We start from the raw sequence: 20,600 nt of genomic DNA, 5'->3' as shown, positions 1-20,600 counted from the left end.
ACGAAAGAGGAAGGAAGTGTACCTCTGACCCCAGCCCTTCTTGCCATGATGAGATGACTCCTTCCCGCTCCTCCCCACACCTGACAAGCACAGCTAGGGGAGGCCCAGCCAGCAGCCCAGGGCTGCCTCCCTCCCTGAGCACTCACAGCCTGGTCCCCAGAGCCCGGCACTCAGACTCAAGGGGTGCTCCTTCTGTCACAAAGGAAAGTGGCTCCCACTGTGTGGGGGGCTCCCAGATGCAGCCCAGGCTCAGCCCAGCCCCCGGCAAGGGCTGCTTACAGGAATATTGCTGCAGCCTCCTCTACTCTCTACTCTCCCAGGAGGGAAGTCCCTCCAGGGATCTGGGAACCAGAGGGCAGGACGGGTCTTTTCTCCCGGCTTCTCTGCTTTCCCATCTCTCACCACCCTCCTCCCAGGACTCCCGCTTCACACACCTCAGGGCCCCTAGCTGACTTTTAAGAAGAATTTCAGAAGTTTGCTGCCTTAGGCATGACCCATTTCAAGGGGACCAACCTCCTGGAACCACATCATCCAGGAGGGTGATGACAATGGTGACACGGAAGCCCAAAGTGGGCCACCAGGGAAAGGGGCACTGCCAAGGCAGGAGGGACAAGCTCTAGAGATCTTCTCAAAGTTTAAATTCAAACACCGCTGAAGTCTCAACAAGTCTCCCCCCATTCACCACACTTCAGGCTCCAGGAACAGGGAGGGAATTCTTAACATTTGCTGGCTGTAGACTCAGCATAGAAGAGCGGGCATTGGGGCTGCTCTGTGGCCTTCGGAAGTTTGTTTCATCAGTCAAGTCTCATTTTCCATACGTACCATGGGCAGGAAATCAGATAACGCATCTACTGTGCCTGGGCACCATGGTACACCCAAGTGATAATCCTATATAAGGGCCGTATGAAGTCTCCTCCGGGCATCCTCTTTGGACCAAACTGTCACCTAATTTCTGTCTCTTTTCTCTTCTCTTTATCCCTTTGTCACTGTTTCCTTTGCATTGTGTTCTACTGTTTATATTCCAGGCATTTGAAATATGCTTGCCCCTCAGAGAGACAAGGGGCCAACCATGGGATGGGCAGGCTCTGTTCCAACTGCATAGCCCTGTCAACGCTCTGACCGTAACCGCTGTGGGGACAGAGTGTGAGGGATGGAGTGGGACAGTAAGTATGTGACACAACCACACCTAAAACCACAGAGGGACCAAGTACACAGGCATGGCACAGCCCAGCACTGGGGCCCACAGAAGCAGTTCAACCATGTCAAGTTCCCCTCCTTCTAGACACTCACTGCAGATATGGCCGCTATGCAGAGAGCAGCTTCCCAAGGGCACAAAGGGCCCCAGCCCTTGGGGATTACTGGGAAGCTACTGCTCTCTGATTTGAAATTTCAGCTTTTAAGGCCCCTTTCATGGTAAGACTAATGACAGGGGGTATGAATGGTGGGGGAGAGAGGAAGAGAGACTGCACATGGCAGAGGAGCAAAGGAGCAGCACTCACTGGCTAGTGTCACAGTGGCTGGCACGCTGGCCACGGCCCCTGCAGGCATCCGGGCCACACACTGGTACCGTCCCACGGTGTGGTTGTTGAGGGCAGTGATGACGAGGGTCCCGCGGGTGATGAGGACACCCAGAGCGTCGTCAGACCCATTCAGCTCCTTCCCATTCAGGCGCCACGTCGTGTTCATCCAGGGGGGTTCCACCACACAGCCGAGGATCACAGTTCCTCCGAGCTTCTGGACAGTGGAAGAAGGCTGGACCGTGACCTGAGGGACCTCGTCTAGAGGAAGAACAGGGAAGCAGCAATGAACTGACACCCCCAATAAACCAACAACAGGACCATTTTAGAAGCACAGCCCCCAGGGAGCCTTTCAGAGCTGAGCAACCCAGACGAGTTGATCTTTCTCAAACGAACTACTCTCTTTGGGTCCATTCCCCAACCTGTCCTCGTTCCCAGAAAGTAGACTGGAGTGGCAGTGGGGTATAAAGGCATGAACTTAGGCTTTCGATTGGACAGACCTGGATCTAAATACCAGTGCCATGTGACTTTAGCCTTTTTGAGCCTCAGTTTCTTATCTGTAAAATGGGGCTAATACTACTTCTTTCACAGGGTGGTTGTGAGGCCACAAACAACGCATGTAAACTGCGTGCCATAACCTCATACAGTAAGTGCTCAATAAGAGACGGCTATTACTATTACTCTTCCTCCTCAGGTATGTATTTGAAATGATTAAGACACCAAAATACAACCAAATGAGGTCGAGATTATTTCTCATCTTGTGTTATGGAGTGTGGTCCTGAAGGCCAGTGAGAACGAAGCGTTCTTGGAAATCTAGGAAGAAGGCAGCCTTCTTCAAGGGTTGCCGTAGAATGTTTATTGTTTCCACTCAACATCAGGGGCAAAGCGCTCTTCCAGGAGGGGCAGACTGCGGAAGGGAAGGATAGCACTCACTCAAGCCAGCCAGGCAGCCTGCTGTGGCCAAGAGGAGGCAGGCGAGCGTGACCTTGGGCCTCCTTCCTCTCGGGGTTGTCATCGTCCCACGCGGCACGGTGTGTCACAAAGGGTCCAATGCCAACGGCCCATAAGCCCCCGGAGTCACTCAAAGAGGTACTGGGATCCCCTGCAACGCTCTGTTGTGGAGAGAGAGAGAGAGAGAGAGAGAGAGAGAGGTGGCCCTGGTGAGAACGCCTGGGACGCCCCTGTGGGAGCCACAGGACCTGGCTTGTCCCCGTGCTCCTGCTTCCATCACACACACTGGTGACATTCACAGTGCTGACCTGACTGTACTGCTGGAAGACCAGAGAACACTCTCATGCCATTTCTCATCTAAGAGAAGCTTCCTCTGAGTAGCCCCCTTGAGCTAGAAGGTGATTCTACTCCAGTAAGAACGTCCGGGCCTTGCCCAGGGCAGCGACAGCAACAAGGACATGGAGCCAGGATATGAGAGGCTGAGACCTGCGGCCATGGCCAGGGCTCGGGGCAGTGAATATCTGGTATGGATCCTGGAAAGGAGGAAGTTATTCTTACCATCTGTTTGCAGGAGGCCAGATGTCCACGGCCACATGGCATGCCATGCCACTAGTACAGACTACTGTGTACAGTGCTGTCATATGTATAACGCATGCTGAATCCCTCATTTGGGGATGTTACTAACTAATGAATCCTCAAGTCTCAGAGAATCATCAAAGATCTCAGGTTTTTATTCATCCCAGCTCTTCGCCTACATCCCTGTGAACTCTCTTTGATTCCCAGAATCAACCTACCCTCCTCAGCTTGCTCGTAACCTCTACCCCGCCAAACACAGACAGAAGTCACATATCACCCAAGGCCCCGCTCCTCCTCTCTGACCCTGGTGCTAGGATTCAGGTGTTTTCTATCTACAAAATCTGTGCTCTTGATGATTGTCCGTGTTGCATCTCCACCCCAGAACATTCCTTGGGGGCTCTAGACCATACTGCACCTCCAGCCACCAGATGACACATCTCAGCTCTCAGCCACCCTCTTTCTGCCTGCTGAGAACTTTAACTCCTCCCATTCCACAGGATTCTTTCTTTATGCCTCCCTTAAGCTATGGTCCTTAAAAGACTCATCAAAATCACAGAGGCACGTGTACATTCTAACACACACTTCTGTCACAGCCTAAAGCAAGAGTTTGCTTCTATGTTTTAGGCCAATAAAGAAGGTGTGTCAACGTCCTTATTAGTCAGGGAGGCATTAGAATGAGCTGCAGATAACACTGAAGACAACAGGCCAACCATCTAGACAGCGGATGCACCTTCCTGAATCATGCACACGTGGAGATATCAATAGTATATTTCCAGGAGGGTGACACATATTCAAAATGTTAACTTTTCGGGACCAGTTCATCTAACCAGCGACTCTTTCAAAGACTTACAGTCACCACTGGAAAATCAGGGGAAGTGGTTAAGCCACTTAGCTGAGATGCATTGTGCTTGCCGTCTCTTGAGTTCTGACTACTTGCACGGTCTGTTGTAAGAGCTGGTGCTGAGCCTTTCAACATCCTCACTCCTGACACAGGGGACTAAAGGCTGGGCTTTGGGCTCTTTCTATGAAGAGCTTGGGATTGGCCTAAACCTTGGCCTTTTCCAAGCTCGTTTGGCCCTTGGCTTTTCACCTGGCTGCTAAGATTCAAGAGGGCCCCGTTTGCTCTGCCCACCAAGCACCCCTCCAAACCAGATCTGGGACCCAGCCCCACACTGCTGTTCAGGACGTTTTCCAGGAAAGCGTTCTCTTCCCTTGATTTTCAGTCCCTCCCTTTGCCTCGGGTCTTCGACATCAGAAGACCTCCAAGACTCCTCCACTGCTCTGGGAAAGGATAGGGGACATTTTGTAAAAGAGGGTTTGAAAGAAAATTTTTAAAGCACCTTTTCAAAAGTTCTTTCCTGACAAGTTAAAATAATGTCCTCTTGATGTAGAGAGAGCTTTTGCTCTTTTTCAGACAATCCAGTAAATCAAAGGGTCGGTCATATTATTAGCAAAATGAAATTAAGGAAATTTCACGGCAAAGGATGGGAGCGTGGCTGGGTGGAGTAGTGGTGGCGGGAGAGATGGGCGTGCCTGTGACGACCACAGGTACCTTGCTCAGCTCTTTGCACGAGGTGTTCTTTTAATCTTCATACAAACCCTACAAGGTGGGCACTATTATCCCCGTTTTATAGGTGGGGAAATTTAGTTCCAGAGGTTAAGTAATTTGCCCAAGGTTGCTAACTTCAGGCCTGGAATGAAACCCAGGTTGTGCTTTTAACCACAATAGTAGCCTCTTCACACTTTTTCTATCAGTGCTCTGTGCCCATGGGTGCTTAACAGAGCTGGAATAGGGTGATGTGGAACAGTGAGCAATTTTAACAGTGATTTCTAGAGGAGAAGTTTACTAACATGTTTACAAAGCAATATCAAAGAGCAAGTTTTTGGCATCCTCGCCATTTTCCACATACTTGTTTTAATTTTCTACCTTTTCCCAATGAAATACTCTATTGATCTAGAACACCGCACAAATTCCCAATTATAGGATTTTAGGAAACTCGCTTGATCATGACATGCTCCAGCTTCCCTTAAGGAGACTGCTGACACCTGCTCCTTCTGGAAGGAAGGAAGGAAGGACGGAGGGAGGCAGAAAACGAATACAAAGTAATAAAGGGCCAAAAGGACACAGGCAGACAAGAGGGCCAGGAGGGCTGGTTCTTATCTGAGCGCAGAGCGGCTACAGAGGTGTTTGGGTTGTAAAGTCGACAAGGGTTTTACTGAGGAAATTCAGCCCAGACCCCCTCCTGCTTAACGAGGAGCAGCCAAACAATTCCTGTTACTTCTGCACCCTCGGTAATTTATAAGGTTCAAAATGGAAACAGACCCCACTGCTGCTGGCCAGCCACCATCATGCTTTTAAAAGCAACAAAGAGAAAAGAATGTAGCTGGGGAGGGTCAGGGAGTAAAAGCAAGCAGGTATCCAAAAAGACAGAAAGGAGTTAACTCATTAATCCCCATGACAGAGTTGTAAGCAGGTACCATTTAATGACCCCAAAGCAGGGCACATGGGGCCTCATTCACATAAAAGCAGAACCGTGACAAAAATGCAGGGTTTGGGGGAAGCACTGTAGCTGTGATGCATCTCATACAGCAGCTGGGGAAACTGAGTTACTTCCTGGACCAAGTTACCTCCTGAGTTTGGTCTAGAAAGATAATTCCAAAGATACAGGTTTCTGAGAAGTTTTAATGATAAAAAAAAAAAAGGCAAGTAAGGCTTAATTGGAGTACCTAATTGCAGAGTAACTTTGTCCCACTGTGAAATGAACAAGGTACCGTTTCAAAGATGGGTGCAGGCAACAGTAAGGTGTGTTATTTTTCTTGGCAACGCAAAGTATGTCTAGATCCTTCTTATTCTCTATGCATTGTCTCAGAAAAAGAGGAGAGATCAAGAAAAAAAAAATCAAAAGTAGAGAGAAGGGAAAATGAATTCCTGCCATGAATTCCTCATGGAGGCCCAGGTACGTGCTATTTTTCAGGGTTATTGGGACACGAAAAATAAAAGAAAACATGTCTGAGAAGTTTAACTGCTGACAAACACGTTCTCCACTGAAATAATCTCCTCTGAGCAGACGTTTTTTAAACTTTCCAAAAACAACAACAGAATACGCTTCCGGGGTTGAGACCAAGCATGAGAAATGACAGCCTCAGAGTATTTATTTCGTGAGAAAATTACAAACAACTGAGAGTCGATCACGGGCAGGAGGCAGCCAGCCCCACCTTCTCCTGAGAGGGCGGGCTGACCGGCTGGAGCTGGAGTGAGACAGGGCACAGGCGGCCACCTCTCATCCCAGGGTCACCCAGGCCACTGTAGCTCCCTCAGAAAGGAAGCTCCACAATCTAAAACACAAACACACCCTTTGGTTGTCTTATGACCCATGACCAAGGTGAGCTGTAGAGGAGAGCAGGAGATCGAGCAGATAGCGTAGAAACACTTGGTAAACAACTTTCTTTCAGTGGCAAGAACAAGATCTGACACAAGTTTTTGTTCCACTGGTTGAAAGGGGTTAGCTACGTGGAAAAAGAAATCTTTCTGACCCCAAATTACATTTTCTGCATGTTCCCAATTCTGTAGCAGAAGATTCACCTTTCCCGACTGTCTTTGAGGGCAGAGAGAAGTTTTGCTCCTAGAAGGTGTCACGTGTCTGGAAGGTGAGTGCTGGCAGCCCCCTGGCATCAAGAAAGAGGGTGGTACTCCTGCACAGCAGAATGGCATTGGGGGAAATCTTGGGACCCAGTGAATTTAATTCTCCAAGGGTTGAGTATATGAGTTTAGATAGACTTAGGAGAAGGAATTAAGAAAGAAAGGTCATTTTTACTTAAAAAGTTGTACCTTTATCCACAGATCTAATTAAAAGGAAACAGTTTAAGTTAGGAGGGACCTCAGAGAAAATAAAACAATAGCTTAGAGTAATACCTAACAGATACCGAGAGTTATAAACGAGGAAGGCAAGGCACAGAGAGGCTAAGTGACCTGCAGAAGGTCTTCCAGCTCATTAAGGAGGGAGATTTAGGCTACAAGGCAGGTCTTCCGTCTCCTAGTCCAGTGCTCTTGCCACTATCCCGACACTGCCTCCCAGCAAATTGTTTCTGAGGTCATATTAACCAACTGCTTAGAACTGCTTTTAGAAGTTCTAAATTTAGAAGGTTTTTGAATTTACTTTCTTATGCATAAAAATAATGTCACCTGGATCATTCTCTGTAACAGTAACTTTCTGTGTGGCTGTTCTCATTCTTTTACCATTTACATTCTTATCTAGAGCAATCCCTTACCGTTCTTCACACAAACCCCTTCAACAGAATTTCTGCAATGACGAAAACATCCTATATTTCCACTGTCCATTTGTGGCTATTAAACAGTTGAAGTGTCGCTAATGAGACTGAGAAATTGAATTTTTAATTTTAATTTCGCCATAAAGGGCTAGTGGTTACCACACTGGGCAGCACAGTTCTAGACTAACACCTGGAACATCTACCTACCCACTCTGATGTCAAACAGGGAAGAACAGTGGTTTTGATGGTCTTAAGTATGAGCCATGCTCTAGCCAGGCTCTAAATATATTTCTAGCCTATTCCTTATCTAAATTTTTATATGTGTCTTCATGTAAAAAACTATCTGTGTTATGATTTTATTATTATTGGGAAGAAAAAAAATATTACTGTTTTCTACCATACCCACCAGACAGTATGCAAGGTACTGTACTAGAAGATGGATTCAGTCCAAGGAGCTTACAACAGAGCTTGAGACGTTAAGTCAGCTAGTGCTTAGCAAATACCCATAAGCTCCTCTCCCGGCCTCCTCTGCAGTTAGCTTAGGGCCATGTGACTAGTGCTGGCCAATGAAGTGTCACTTCTGGGCCAACGCAGTTAGGAGCTAACGAACCAGAGAGCTGCTTTTCTCCCTTCTTCAGTCCCAGTGTCCACATGTCACATGTTTCAGAAGGCACAGCTACAAGATGGAAGAAGGCAACACCATCGAGGACAGGAGAAGAAATAAACCTTTGTTGCACAAAACCACTGAAATTTTGGGATTACTCTCATGTAACAACTTAAGCATCTGTCCTCTAAAACCTTCACTGATCACCAATTCAGTCACCAGATGTGGCAAGTAAGAGCAGAGGGAGGAGAGCATTTTCAATTTTGGTCTTCAGGAAAGGTTTTCTGGATATAGGGTTTGAAACTGGGCCCTTTTGGGGTATGCATATGTAAAGGGATGGAGGGCATTTTAGGAAGGTGACAGTGACCTGGTGGGAAAGCAGGTGTTTGAAGGGTGGGGCCTCAAGAGTTGGCTGTCACAGAAGGCTTATCCTGAACAGTCGTCTCCAAGCTTTTCTGATCTCCTATATGAGTGAAATAGTCTGGGCAAATATCCCTAATACATGCATATTTATTTACAAATTAAATGCATGTACTGCTGAACTAAAATTTTAAAAAGAGTAGGTAAAAGTGAAACCATATTTTAATGACCTATGAATCATGCTATCATTAAGCTAACGCCTTTAGACCGAAAGTCTGTTTAGGATTAGGTTCATCACTAATGATATGGATGTAATCTCTTTCAAATAGCCTGCTTCAGTGTTAATTACTTTGTTGAATTCTCATCAGACGTGACTCCATTACCATTGTTTTTACTTCTTAACGGGGCTTGAAAAGGGTCAGCTCGGCTGTTTTCTTCCTGTTTGCCTGTGCCTGGATTATCATCATACTCTTCAACCCACAGTTTCTTTGCAGCAATCTCTTTAAGCCACTTGTCCTTTTGTGAGTTAATTTAGTTAAAACTAAATAATATAATCTGTAAATCCACTTAGGAGAGAACAGGAAGACTGGGGAGTGAATGAACAAGCAGTTGAGGCCACATGTCAAGCCCTCCATCCAGTGGAGATCTCTGGGTACCATCGTGACACCTCACTGCCGGACATCCAGACTAAAGAAGGGCACTACTGTCAACTCTGGTACTAAATATGAGGAAAGCTGAATTTCTTTCCTATTCCTTTTTTAGATAGAAATAAGCCTTAGGAGAATCTTTAGTATTTTCCTCCAGTGCCCCAATGGGATTTCTTGTATTTCCCCTTCAGACCCTCCACCCCACTTTGGAGACTATTCTAGAAGAATGAAAAGAGGCAGTGCAGGAAATTGAGATTGGGTCATGCTGTGGATGAAATTCACACCGTAGACAGAGAGGAACTGTTGATGGGTTTTGAGAAGGGAGTATATGATTGAAGTGGCATTTTGGGGAGATTAGCAAAACCTGGGCTCCTCATTCACGCTGAACCCAAAATCTGTAACAAGCTGCTAACCAGCTTGGACAGAACCTATTTCTACTCAGGGAGGTGGACCCCTTCACCATCCAGGCAAGGAAAAAAGAGAAGCCTGGACACAGCATGTTGGCTCCAGGGAGGAGCCCCCCTGCAGAGAGAAGGCACCTCTGCTTCTGAGTGAAGGGCAAGTCTGGTCTCCTGATCTGCCCACTGGACGAGTCTGATCCTCTCCCACCTCCACCACTTGAGGAAGAAGTTCCCGCAGTCTCATTTCTCTGTCACACATAACCCTTCCTGAAAATAGCCTCATTTCTTTAAAGAATTTTTTTTAAAATTTACCCATACGGAGAGAGAGAGGGGAAAAAAACCACAAACTTTTATTGCTAAACTGAAAAAAAGAGAGAAAAGGAAAACCACTTCCTTTCTTCCTTACTCCTGATTTCCCCTACCCCTATTCCATATAAATTCAATTTGACAACCCTGCTAATTGGATAAACGCAGCTCCTACACTCCTAGAAGGCCATTCCCTTTTCTTTTTTTTTTTGTTTTTGGAGGGCTCCAAACAGGGTGATTGTGCTGTTCTTTAACACGAATTCCATCTGCTTTATTTCTCTCTCTCCATTCACCGCTCCTCTTGAATATTTATGAGGCCTTCCCTCCTTGCCTGTCCCCTTTCCACCCCACCCGCCTTCCTCCCTCAACCTCCCTCTCCCCACCCTGCCTCCAGCCTTCTTCTCCCTTGGCTCAGAGATGGACAAAAACCTTCCAAATGGTGCCCCCTCCTTGCTTTAGATAAACACAGGCAGTGTCAAGTGTGAGGAGTAGGGGGGAGGTGGGAGGGGGCTCAACTGCCAGTCAGGCCCCTGGCCTTCAATGAGGCCCTGGGGCCTACCCTAATCTGCTGCATGCTTGCCATATGGGGGCTGTGTTGCCCCGGGAAACACTAACAGGCAGAACGGAGCTTAATAGAGTCCATATTCATTGTAATGCAGTGAGATAGCTCAAGGCACCATTGCCCCTTCATCCTGTTTCATTCTTCTGTTTCCCTCTTTCTTTCTGTTTTTCCTCCCTTTTCTTTCTTTCTTTCAGAAGGACCAGGTCCCCAGAGAGCTCTAATCTGGAGAGGCCTGGGCAGGCAAGAAGGCTGGACTCTGGGGTTAGGAGTGAGGAAGGTGGGGTTAGGAGTGAGGAAGGTGGTGTTGGCGTGGGGTGGCGGTTGGAGTTGGTGCGGAGAGGTGGGAAGTGGGAGCTCCCAGGAGAGCAGAGTGGGGAGAGGGGTGTAGCTTCTGCTCAGGGGATGGAGCACGTGGTATCGCAGGTGTGCAGGTGTGCTTGTGTCAGATGGCGTAGTGGGTGGGTATGGTCCATCAGGGCCTTGGAGCACAGAAACCTTCAGTTATTCAGCCATCCACGCCTAGGTATCCCAACACCACCCCCATCTCCATCCCAGTCAATTTAAGGTCATTAAAGACAGTGACACCTACCTCCTGCGGGCATCAGGCTTGTGGCCAATTCCTAGCTCTCCACATTGCCTTAAACAGCCACAGGTGTCGCAATGGGATGAATCCACTTGAGAAACAAACCCCTGTAGGGGCAGAAGACCCACCAGCCTGCCAAGTGGAGCCCACTTCCTCCTCTGGCTAGTCTGGCGCTGAGGAAAACGTGACCGTTGTGGTCTGCCACAGCCAAACTAAAGGCATATGGAGTCTCTTTGCATTGATGGAGTGAATTGTCTAGATTAAGCCTTGTCATAGGTATATCTGCTGGAAGAGAGACTTGGGCTCCCTGAGGTCAGAGGTGATCTTTGCCCAGGGCCTAAAAGGAATGAAGGGCAGACACTGTGGGCAGGGAACAGAGTACATTTCTCTCAACTTCTCAGAAAAAGTCAAATTGGCAACTGAGATATGACAGAATTCCTCAAAGAATAAAGAATCAGTTTTGTAAGTTGTGCAACATCAAGCTTTTGTTCTGTGACTGTAAAAATCACAAATTTAAAATCAAGATATAAATAAAAGCAAAGAAACACGATAAGAACTTTCAGGTATTTTCCTACAGTTGAAACTTTGATGCCACGGTGTCTGGCACACAGAAGAGCTCAGGAAATGGAGGCTGAATGAATGAACCACATATATGCTCCTATAGCTTCACTACTGCTGACCAAGACCTTGAAACCCTTCACCAGACTGACAGCTGCCATGAGGGTTCAGATGGGTGACAATGGCTTTAACAGAAGCAAAATGCCCCTGCCACAGTGATGCCAGTATCTGTGACAGGGGTCTTTTGTTACCCGCCTCATCCAATGCCAAAGTCAGGCAGGCTGAGTCAGATAAAACCGCTCAAATCAAGGCAGATACTGGTGCCTGCTATAGTTCGTTTTGTGCATGCCAAACTTGATATATCCTCCTTTCCTTGTTCTTACCCACCACTGAGATGCATCATAAATCTGATGTTTCCTAAGCTCAACCTGGGGGTTGCGACCGTAGGAGAGTACATGAAAGACCTTATAATTTTTCTTTGCTTCTATTTTCTATCTTGATTTTAAGGCCCTATATCCCAACAAACCTGCAGGAAATGGTACAGTGGATATTTCAAGCGCCAGGTAAAATTCCATTTCCCGGCTCGGAAACCTAAACAGCATTTGGTTATCTAAAATGCTACCCAGAAGCCAGCCTCAGCATCATATCCATTTGCATCCAGTAGGGACCCAAAAAGGCAGTCATGCCTCTCCCCTGAGGACTCCAAACCAGAGGAGAAGACACACAACTGAGCAGGGTCTTACAGGACTCGGAGAGCACTCACCCTCCGTGCACAAGCCTTCCCCTCCAACTGCTTTTTTCTACGTGGCCCTCTTCCCAGTTGTTCTGACTCCAGCATGTAGCATGTGTCACAGAAGAGTGCTCCACAAAGGAGCAAGTGGGGACACCTGGAGCCCCACTGCGAGCCCGTCCTGGAGCACTCTGGGAGTTCAGCACAGCAGCCAAGCTCTTCCCAGCCTTCCCTGAGATGAGCACTTTGGTGAGTAACCGTACCACTGATGTGCGTGACACGGTGAGGGCCCGAATGGCCAACCCTTAAGGAAAGCTGGGACACCTACTCTGGTCTAGCCTAAATACATGCCTTTCATTTCCCTGCTCAGAGGACACCCACTAAGGACCTGCTTATACAAACATATACTCAAACTCATTGACTCTTGTTCTGTCTTCCCTAAAGCCATGTAAAGCTTTACCATCCATTCAGCTGCCCAACCTTAGACTCATCCTTGTCTCTTGGCTCTTCCAGATTCTCTACTCCAGGATCTGATCAGTTGTATGGACTCTAACTCTGAGCAGCCAAAGAAACACAGTGCAATACAAATACAATGCAAGACACATATCGTTTAAAATTTTCTGGTAGCTATATTTAAAAAAATGAAAATAATTTTAATATCTTTTAACACTATATAACCAAAATATTATTTCAACATATAATCAATATAAAAATTAATGAAGTATTTCATATTTTGTTTTATACTAAGTCTTCTAAATCTAATGTGTATTTTATGGTTACTCCACATCCCAGTTCAGGCTAGCCACATTTCAGGTGCTCAATAGCCACATGTGCTAGTGGCTACTGTACTGGACAGTGCAGGTCTAGAACCCTCATACTGGCTCCCTGACTCTCTCCTCTCCCCACCTAATCAGCCTCCACACTATCACCTACCTTCTTTCTAGAACCAAGGTCAACCAAACAGTAAAGATGATAAATGGGCAGCTACCATTCATTGAGCAAGTACCTCCCATAGGCCATAATCCAGAGTTCATCTAATTTGATATAATTCTCACAATGGTCCTGTAAGATAGGCATATAATCAACCCATTTTATAAATGAAGAAATTAAAGCTCAGAGCAATTAAATATTTTGTCCAAGATCACACAGATGGTAAATCACAGAGTCAGGATTTGAACCAGGTCTGCCTGACTCTAAAACCCTTGGTTCTTTTCACTCTACTATACTGCTTTAAGTAACTTGTGGCATAATAATTGGACTATTATGCAGCCATTAAAAATGTTAATTATAAAGGTCAAGTAGCAACATAAAAAATGCTTAAAAGATGTTAAGGAAAAAAACATAGATCTCATTTTATAAAAAACATGTAAGCAGTTGGGTGAAGCCTAGAAGGGAATATGAAACAAATAAAAGCAGCTGATTTGAAAATGTGAGGAATTATGGGTGATTTTTTTCCCCTTTTGAGGTCAGTTAAAAACAGACAAGCAAATGAGCTAACAGACCCACCTTTGATGCCATCAACTGAGTACAATTAAATCAAGTTCAAACTCCTTCACACAACCTTCCAGGTTCTTCATAACTAGGCTAAAGTCAACCTTTCCCACGTCTTCCTCCCACAGCCCTAAAATCTGGCAAGCTGTATTTTCACAGCCTGTCTCCCTTCTACCAGAACCATCTCTCCTTCGCCCTTCATTCCTTCAGAGGAACTCTTTAATTATCCTTCAAAACTTACCTCAAATGTCACCATATGATGCCTCCACTGACTATTCCTCATCCCAGTTTCCACAGCACTTTGCACACCTATTATAATACTCCCACAATGATTTATGGATTTGATCACATGTCTGTCTGCAACATGCCTCTTACCTCTTCCCTCGGACAGCAGACTATCAACTTCCTGAACTCAAGGATGTGTTCAGCTTATCTTGGTTGTAACCCTAACACCTAGAAAAGCCTTGGCACATCACAGGGGCTCAGTCAATGGTTGCTGAACTGAAGGGATCTGTTCAGATTAGAAATTCAGGATTGAGAAGGAATGTTAATCTGACCCAGGGACCTATGGGACGGATGCATAGAGACACACTGTTATCAGTGGTGGAACCAAGAGGTTTTCCTGGGGGGAAATGACTTAACCATGGCCTTCATTTTTCAAAACCAAAGGGACCCTAGGTCAGAGTGGGCAGCCCTGGAGGGAGCGGGGCAAGCTGCCTAACTGAAGTCAGTGGCCCTGCAGACACTCCCATGGCTTGGGGTTTCACTCAAGGACCTTCTTTGTTCTCCTTCTTCTTTCTTCTCCCAAAACAAACACCGAACTCAGGTTGAGGCTTCGGGCTTCCTGCAGTGACTGGACTGCAGGGGATCTAATCCAGGAGGATACCGTCATTGTCATTACGTGTCATCTACACAGCATCACCATGGCCCTGAGCTTGAGGGGAGGGTGGAAGGAGGCAGGCAGAGAGGGATGGGAGAGGAGAAAGAGGGAAGCTGTTGAGAAAGAGGACAGGTTCAGGCCTGAAAGAAAGAGCATAGGGAGGGCAGGAGGGACGAGAGCAGAGATGTGGGAAAGGCAACTAAATATGCTGAGCTCCCACCATGTGCCAGGCCCAGTGCCAGGGCTTCATAGATCACTTTTCATCTTCACAATCCAGGGAGTGTTATTGTCCCTGCTTTACAGATGGGGAGGGACCCTTCTTGATGCTTTACCACATAAAGATTTTCGGGCTTATCTCAAATTTGTATTATAGACATAGCTTCTCTACTAAGTGACAGCATTGGAACTCAGGAGGATCAGGTATTAAGAAACCATGAGCCTTGGGTTTGGATATGAGCACTGCCACTTCTACCCTTGGTAGAAGGTGGCTTTGGGTAAATTACTTGATCTCCAACCCTCAGTTGACTCTCTGTGAAAATGAGAATGATCACACCTGCTTTGCTGAGCTGCTAAAAAGAGTGAATAAGATTACGTGTGAAAGCAGCCTGGCACATCACAACATGCAATAATTTAGGGGGACAGGTGTCATGGAACTTTTCTACTGAAAGCCATTCACTAGAGGTTTAATTTCATACAGTGGCATTGCCGCCTGGTGGGCTTTTAGATTAATGTCCTTAAGACTTAAAGACGTTGCATTTTAACAACTCCAGACACATATGATATCATCTCTTCACTCACTGTTCCTTATGAGCTGTACAAAATTAAGCAATGGACTGATTTTGCTGCCTTACGCACATGCATCAGAAATTCCAGAAACATTCTTTGTTGGAAAAAAAAAAAAAGGTACCACCTACATTCTATACAGTGTTTTATAGAACCTGTAGGTTAACCTACCTATAGAATAGCCCCGTGGGACAGGAGACCCATGGAGAAGGCTATAGTGTTCTCAAGTTTGCCGAAAGACTTAATTTCTAACCTCTCCATCTCCACCCAACACCACTCAACATTTATATCACTTAAGCTAATAACCGCCCCCCCGCCAGTTTATGCCCTCTTTCTGCACTCTTATGATGATAATGATCATAATTTCTCTGTAGTGTCTCTACTTGTTTGGAGAGAATGTGGAAAAGATCCCTGTCAGACAGACAGTAGGTCATTTGGGACAAGAAGTTATGGAGAAGTGTTTATAGAAAGGAAAACATACCCCAATCCAATCCCTCTCTGACCCCCATTCCCAGGCCCAGAAAGGAGCTCACCTCCAACCTTATCTGTGCGTGCACAAAGCCCCAGCAAAACCTCCTGCTCCTTTTCCACCTGTTTTTAATGCCAGCCAACGCCAGGGCTATATCCACACAAGTAAACCATGAGGTAAAACAGTAACACAGTGACTGGAGACGAAACAGAAGCGTGCCCTCCCAAGCCTTCCGGTGCTCACAGTTGACCAAGATCCAATGTAAAAGAAATTAATCAGAGCCCGGGTAGACAGCACGGACAAGGTATATGAACACACCAGTCCCAGCACCTGAACAGCACTCAAGGCAGTTCTTAACAGCTTAAAGTCCAATCTCTCCGGACCAGGGGAAAAAGATCCCATTGGACAAGTGGTCTGAGTGTGAACACAACCCTTACTTTAAGCAGGCTCAGGAGAAGGCGGCTGGACCATTGATTCCACCTGAAAGTGCTCACTGAAAGCAATGGGGCCCTGAGGAGAACAGGCTGTATTATCCCAGGAAATACACCAGGGAGCAAGCAATGCTCACTCTGCAAGATACACAGACCCACAGAAAAGGGATTTCCCCCATATCATCCAGAAAAGTAACAGGATTGGCTCAGAAGTGGAGCAGGATGAACAAGGGCATTCTGCTTAGTGTCCATGCTGAGAAGAGCAGACAGAAGAGCTGGCAACCCCCATGTCACTCCTGATAGCAGGTCCAAGTCCTGGGTGGGGCTCAGGGCAGAGTTCAGGTCACTGAGCACCCACCAGGTGCCGCACACTGAACAGAGGGTGGCGGGGACGGAGAGAAGATCTAGGCAGTTTCCCATCCTTAGAGAACTTGGAACCTAGTCAACACTCAGTTTTGACAACATCTTTCTGTTATACCAAAATTAAAATGCAGCATTGCCTCAAGAAAAGATCAGAGTCGAAGATAAACTGGATTTTCCTAAGTACAGGCAAGGAACCAGAACCACGAGCAAAGGCATCAGAAGAATGACAAATAAAAGTATCACACACTTGAGCACACGCGCACACACTCACATGTGCATACTCATGCCCTGCTCAGCACAGCCCCTTCCACAAGTCCTAAAGAATTCCCTTCTATCATCCTTGTTCATTCCCAGCCTAGTCCTGGAAGATCCACTAAAGAACATCAGTTAAGGTAGGAACAGGCTTAGAGCTAACAGAAGCCTGGGAGGATCTCTTAAGCCTCAGCTCTGTCACTGTCACTTCTCACTGTATAGTAACTTACTTGTTGACAAGTCTTTCCTGGACACAGAGTAGGTGCTCAGTGAACATTTACTAAGCTGGAAAGACCTCCTCCAAAATCTTTTCCAAGCCTAACTCTATTCAGTCCTTGGAGCTTGGGTCCTTTGAACCCCCAAGGGTGCTCCCACTGCAAAGCAGAGCTTGAGCAGGGGAAGATGATGCGTGAGTCTGCTATCTCCCTTCCTCTCTCCCTGCGGGATCTGGCTTGGGAGCCCCTGTGGTTCTCATGCAGGACACAAGTCTTCCACGTTGTAGCGTCTAAGCATGAGGTGGGGAAGGAGAATGAGAAGAGCAGTAGGCGCCTGAGGAAACTGTTTCCTTCAACAGGCACGTCCGGCTCCTGCTCTAAGTCAGGCAGTGGTCAGGCCCCAGCTCTTGTCCCCTCCAGCCCTGCACTTCCCCTGGAAGCACCATCACACTCATTATTCATGGTGCTCCTGACTGCTAGACCAAAGGCTTCAAGGATCAGAAATGACAAGGATCTCATTCACAGGGGCATCTTCAGCATCTGACACAGTTCTAGGTACTCACCAAATAACGACCTGAGACACAAAGGCCAAAGGTCATGGCAGAGAGGAGAGAGAACTGTAGTCACACAGTCAAGGAGGGAGCTTTTTCTTAGTCCGGGAAGCTGGGCATTTAGGAAGCTCAAGGGGTTGAAAAGACTTACATTCACCCTGTTAGGTAACATAAATACCACCAAGTCCATTTCAGCTGTCACCTGCTGTCATTTTCCATGCCCCTTCCTCATGATGATTAAGCAACCAATGAATGGCACCGGGCTCACAGCCACACCCTCAACGTGACTCAAAACCGGTCTCAGCTTCTGTGACCCAGAATGAATGAGGATCAGGCTGCTGCTTCTTGGCCTGTCTGGTTCTGGGGCTGATTCAAGCAAACGTGGGGAAAACCAGCCCCAACCCCAACACACAGACGCACACACAGACACCCCCCACCACACAGCACCCGTAACAGGCTCGTGCATGCTGGCGGGAGACCTGAAACGTTCAAACAAAAAGCTGAGCCTTGGAGTAAAATGGCTGAACTGCTGAAGTCAGGGCCAAGACGGAGATGAGAAGCGACTCCTCTTTAGTTGGCATCTGATGGCACTGGGACCAGTGTCTCTCCTAGACTTTCCTGCAAGCAAGAGACCCTTACCCTGAACTTTAGGAGGAACCACTTGGATGCAGGACGATAAAATCGATCTCACAGGGATGTTGAAGGAAAAACAGATTACATTATTAAATCACCTAGAAGAACGACTGGTACAAAGTAGTTCAATAAACGACAGCAACTTATTAAATTTTAATAACTCCCTTTAGGGTTAAGTTGAGGAGTATTTTCATTAGTCTGATCCATGTTGCAGATTTATCCCTAGTATTTCAACAAAAGAGGTTTAAGAACAGGTAATATCTCAGGGGCTAGACACCCCCACCTGGGCTTTCTGGGCATCCTGCTCCAGACACGTGCACGCCCTTCCTCTAAGACACACACACACACACACACGTGCATGTGCACATCTGCTCACACAGCAAACAACTCGAGCCCCAGCTGCTAAGTACGCTTTAGAATCATGACAGTTTACTTTCTTTCCCATCTGACCTCATACAAACCCACTTTCTTCACCACCTCCCTGACCCCAAATATACACATTCAGTCCCCACCCACCCCCAGTCTTTCTCAATTACAAAACTCTTTTACATCACCTAAAACTGAAAATAAATACCAATGTGGAAACCTGAAGCATGCTCCAGTTCGTCTGTCTGTCTGTCTGTCAGTCCCTGCCTTCTGCTGCAAGCCCCCGACCCCAACTCCCGTCAGATCTCCCCACCTTGGGGAGCTCATTGGTCTGGGTGCGAGGCTGGCACATGCAGAGAAAACAAACACCCAGAGTCTTGCCAGCTGGGTCAGGAACCACTATTTATAGCAGGAGCAAAGTGTGGGGAATTAGAGAGGCGAGCTGAAGGGTCAGGAGAGAGGAGTGGGGATAATTCTAGCCTGCTGCCGCCGCTCCAGCAGCTGCACAGAGGATCCCGGCTGAAGCCCTGCTATTCCCAGGTGCAGGCCGTCCTGGGGATGACTAACACCATCGCTATGCTGGAGGGAACTGGAAGTCTTGGAGGGCAGAAAGCCTGCTGCCTGGCTCATTGTAGCCCAGCCTCTAACACAGCGCTTGGCACATAGTAGGAGCGTAGTAAGTATTTGTTGATTAAATGAACCGATAAGCTTTTTTCTTCCTGCCTACTCCCAAGGTTACAGATGAAGGAGGGGGTAGGTAGAGGGGATGTTAGTGAGGAGTGCGTAAAAAAGCACTTCTAAAAACCTCTTGGATGTTAAAATGTGCTGGCAAAAATAATTCTGGGAAATGCTATGTTAAGAAAAGCTAATTAGATTTCTTTACTGCAGGCCTTTTCAGTGCCTTTAATATGCTATTATGCATCGTGAATCACCAAGAGGGGGAAAGAGTATGCAGTGAAGTCTGAACTCTCTTAACCACAGGCCTGGACTTAGTTGACCACACTACTTTTTTTTTCTCAGAGTACCATTAGTGAGGAGAATTTTGGCAAATGCACTTTGGGAAATGTTGGCCTAAGAGGTTCCTAGAGAATATCCCAAAAGCAACTTGTAAAACAGCATAATCCAATTTTTGTAATTAAAAAAAATTACATATGAATATGTGGTGTAGAGCTATTTGGATTGTCACAGGAAAAGGTCAAGGGACACTTAAATGTTAACATCAATTATCTCTGAAGATGAGGCAATTTGCACTTTTTACATTAAACACTTCAGAAATATTCAGTGGGTATGTAGTTATTACTTCTGTAACTCAAAAGGCAAATTTGAAAAAAACCCAAAAGTTATCCCTAAATATTATCATGTCATCACTGATATTTCATCTTCCCATAGGCCTGGGGGCCTCATTTCCCAACAATCCCCTGGGCCATAAAATGTTGCTCTTTGCCCCATTTTCACGTCTAAAGAGTTTCCTGTGTCTATCTCTAACATTCAACCCCTTTGGCTTGTAAAGAGCACCTCCCCTAATTCCAGGATTCTGCTGCTTCCATGCAATATGGAAAGTGTTTTGGAAAAAGTGAAAACATATTTAATATTCTGTTAACAACCTTCACAAATCTGAAATTACTTTGTTTAGTAAGTTGTATAAAATACCCCTCAAGTACTTAGTTTGCTGAAATTATCATGTTGGGCATATTAACATTTAAAGACCGCCTTTTTTCCTGCTAAATTACTAATTTCCTAATTTAACTGATTTGTAAATGCAATTAAAACTCATTAAGACTTAGTGAATGTAACATACCAGGTTTTGTCAAAATATGAGATTAAGGCAAATATTTAGAACTGGAAGAAGTAATAGTCTTAGCATAAAACAAAGAAGAGTATTTGTTGAGTGACTATGTGTGAGACAATGTAAGCGTATCATCTTGTCTAACCTCTAAACAACTCTGTGAAGTAGGTACCATCATCCCCATTTTACAGATGCAGCAATTGAGGCCTGGAGAGAGAAAGCATTTTGCCCAAGTAAGGGATTCAAAGCCAGGGCTGTCTGCTTCCCCTGCCTGCTGGTCTTGGTGTTCTTGGTAGATTCAAGCAGACATACAATG

At 46.3% G+C, this 20,600-nt stretch overlaps 1 protein-coding gene across 1 annotated transcript in view; it reads right to left on the bottom strand.

The window, feature by feature from the left end:
* The window catches only part of BOC (BOC cell adhesion associated, oncogene regulated), a 70,389-nt gene that overhangs the window by 31,997 nt on the left and 17,792 nt on the right, over positions 1–20,600 (bottom strand). The window contains exons 2-3 of the mRNA XM_058555792.1: positions 2,451–2,629; positions 1,500–1,778 (exon numbers count right to left, since the gene is read on the bottom strand). Coding sequence (XP_058411775.1) covers positions 1,500–1,778; positions 2,451–2,532 — 361 coding nt within the window. The 5' untranslated portion in view covers positions 2,533–2,629. The remainder of the gene's footprint in view (positions 1–1,499; positions 1,779–2,450; positions 2,630–20,600) is intronic.

Source organism: Diceros bicornis, chromosome 15 (assembly GCF_020826845.1).
Source record: "Diceros bicornis minor isolate mBicDic1 chromosome 15, mDicBic1.mat.cur, whole genome shotgun sequence".
In the NCBI taxonomy this organism is placed as follows: Eukaryota; Metazoa; Chordata; class Mammalia; order Perissodactyla; family Rhinocerotidae; genus Diceros; species Diceros bicornis.
The sequence above is the reverse complement of the archived record's forward strand: the minus strand, read 5'-3'. Positions and strand labels throughout refer to the sequence as shown.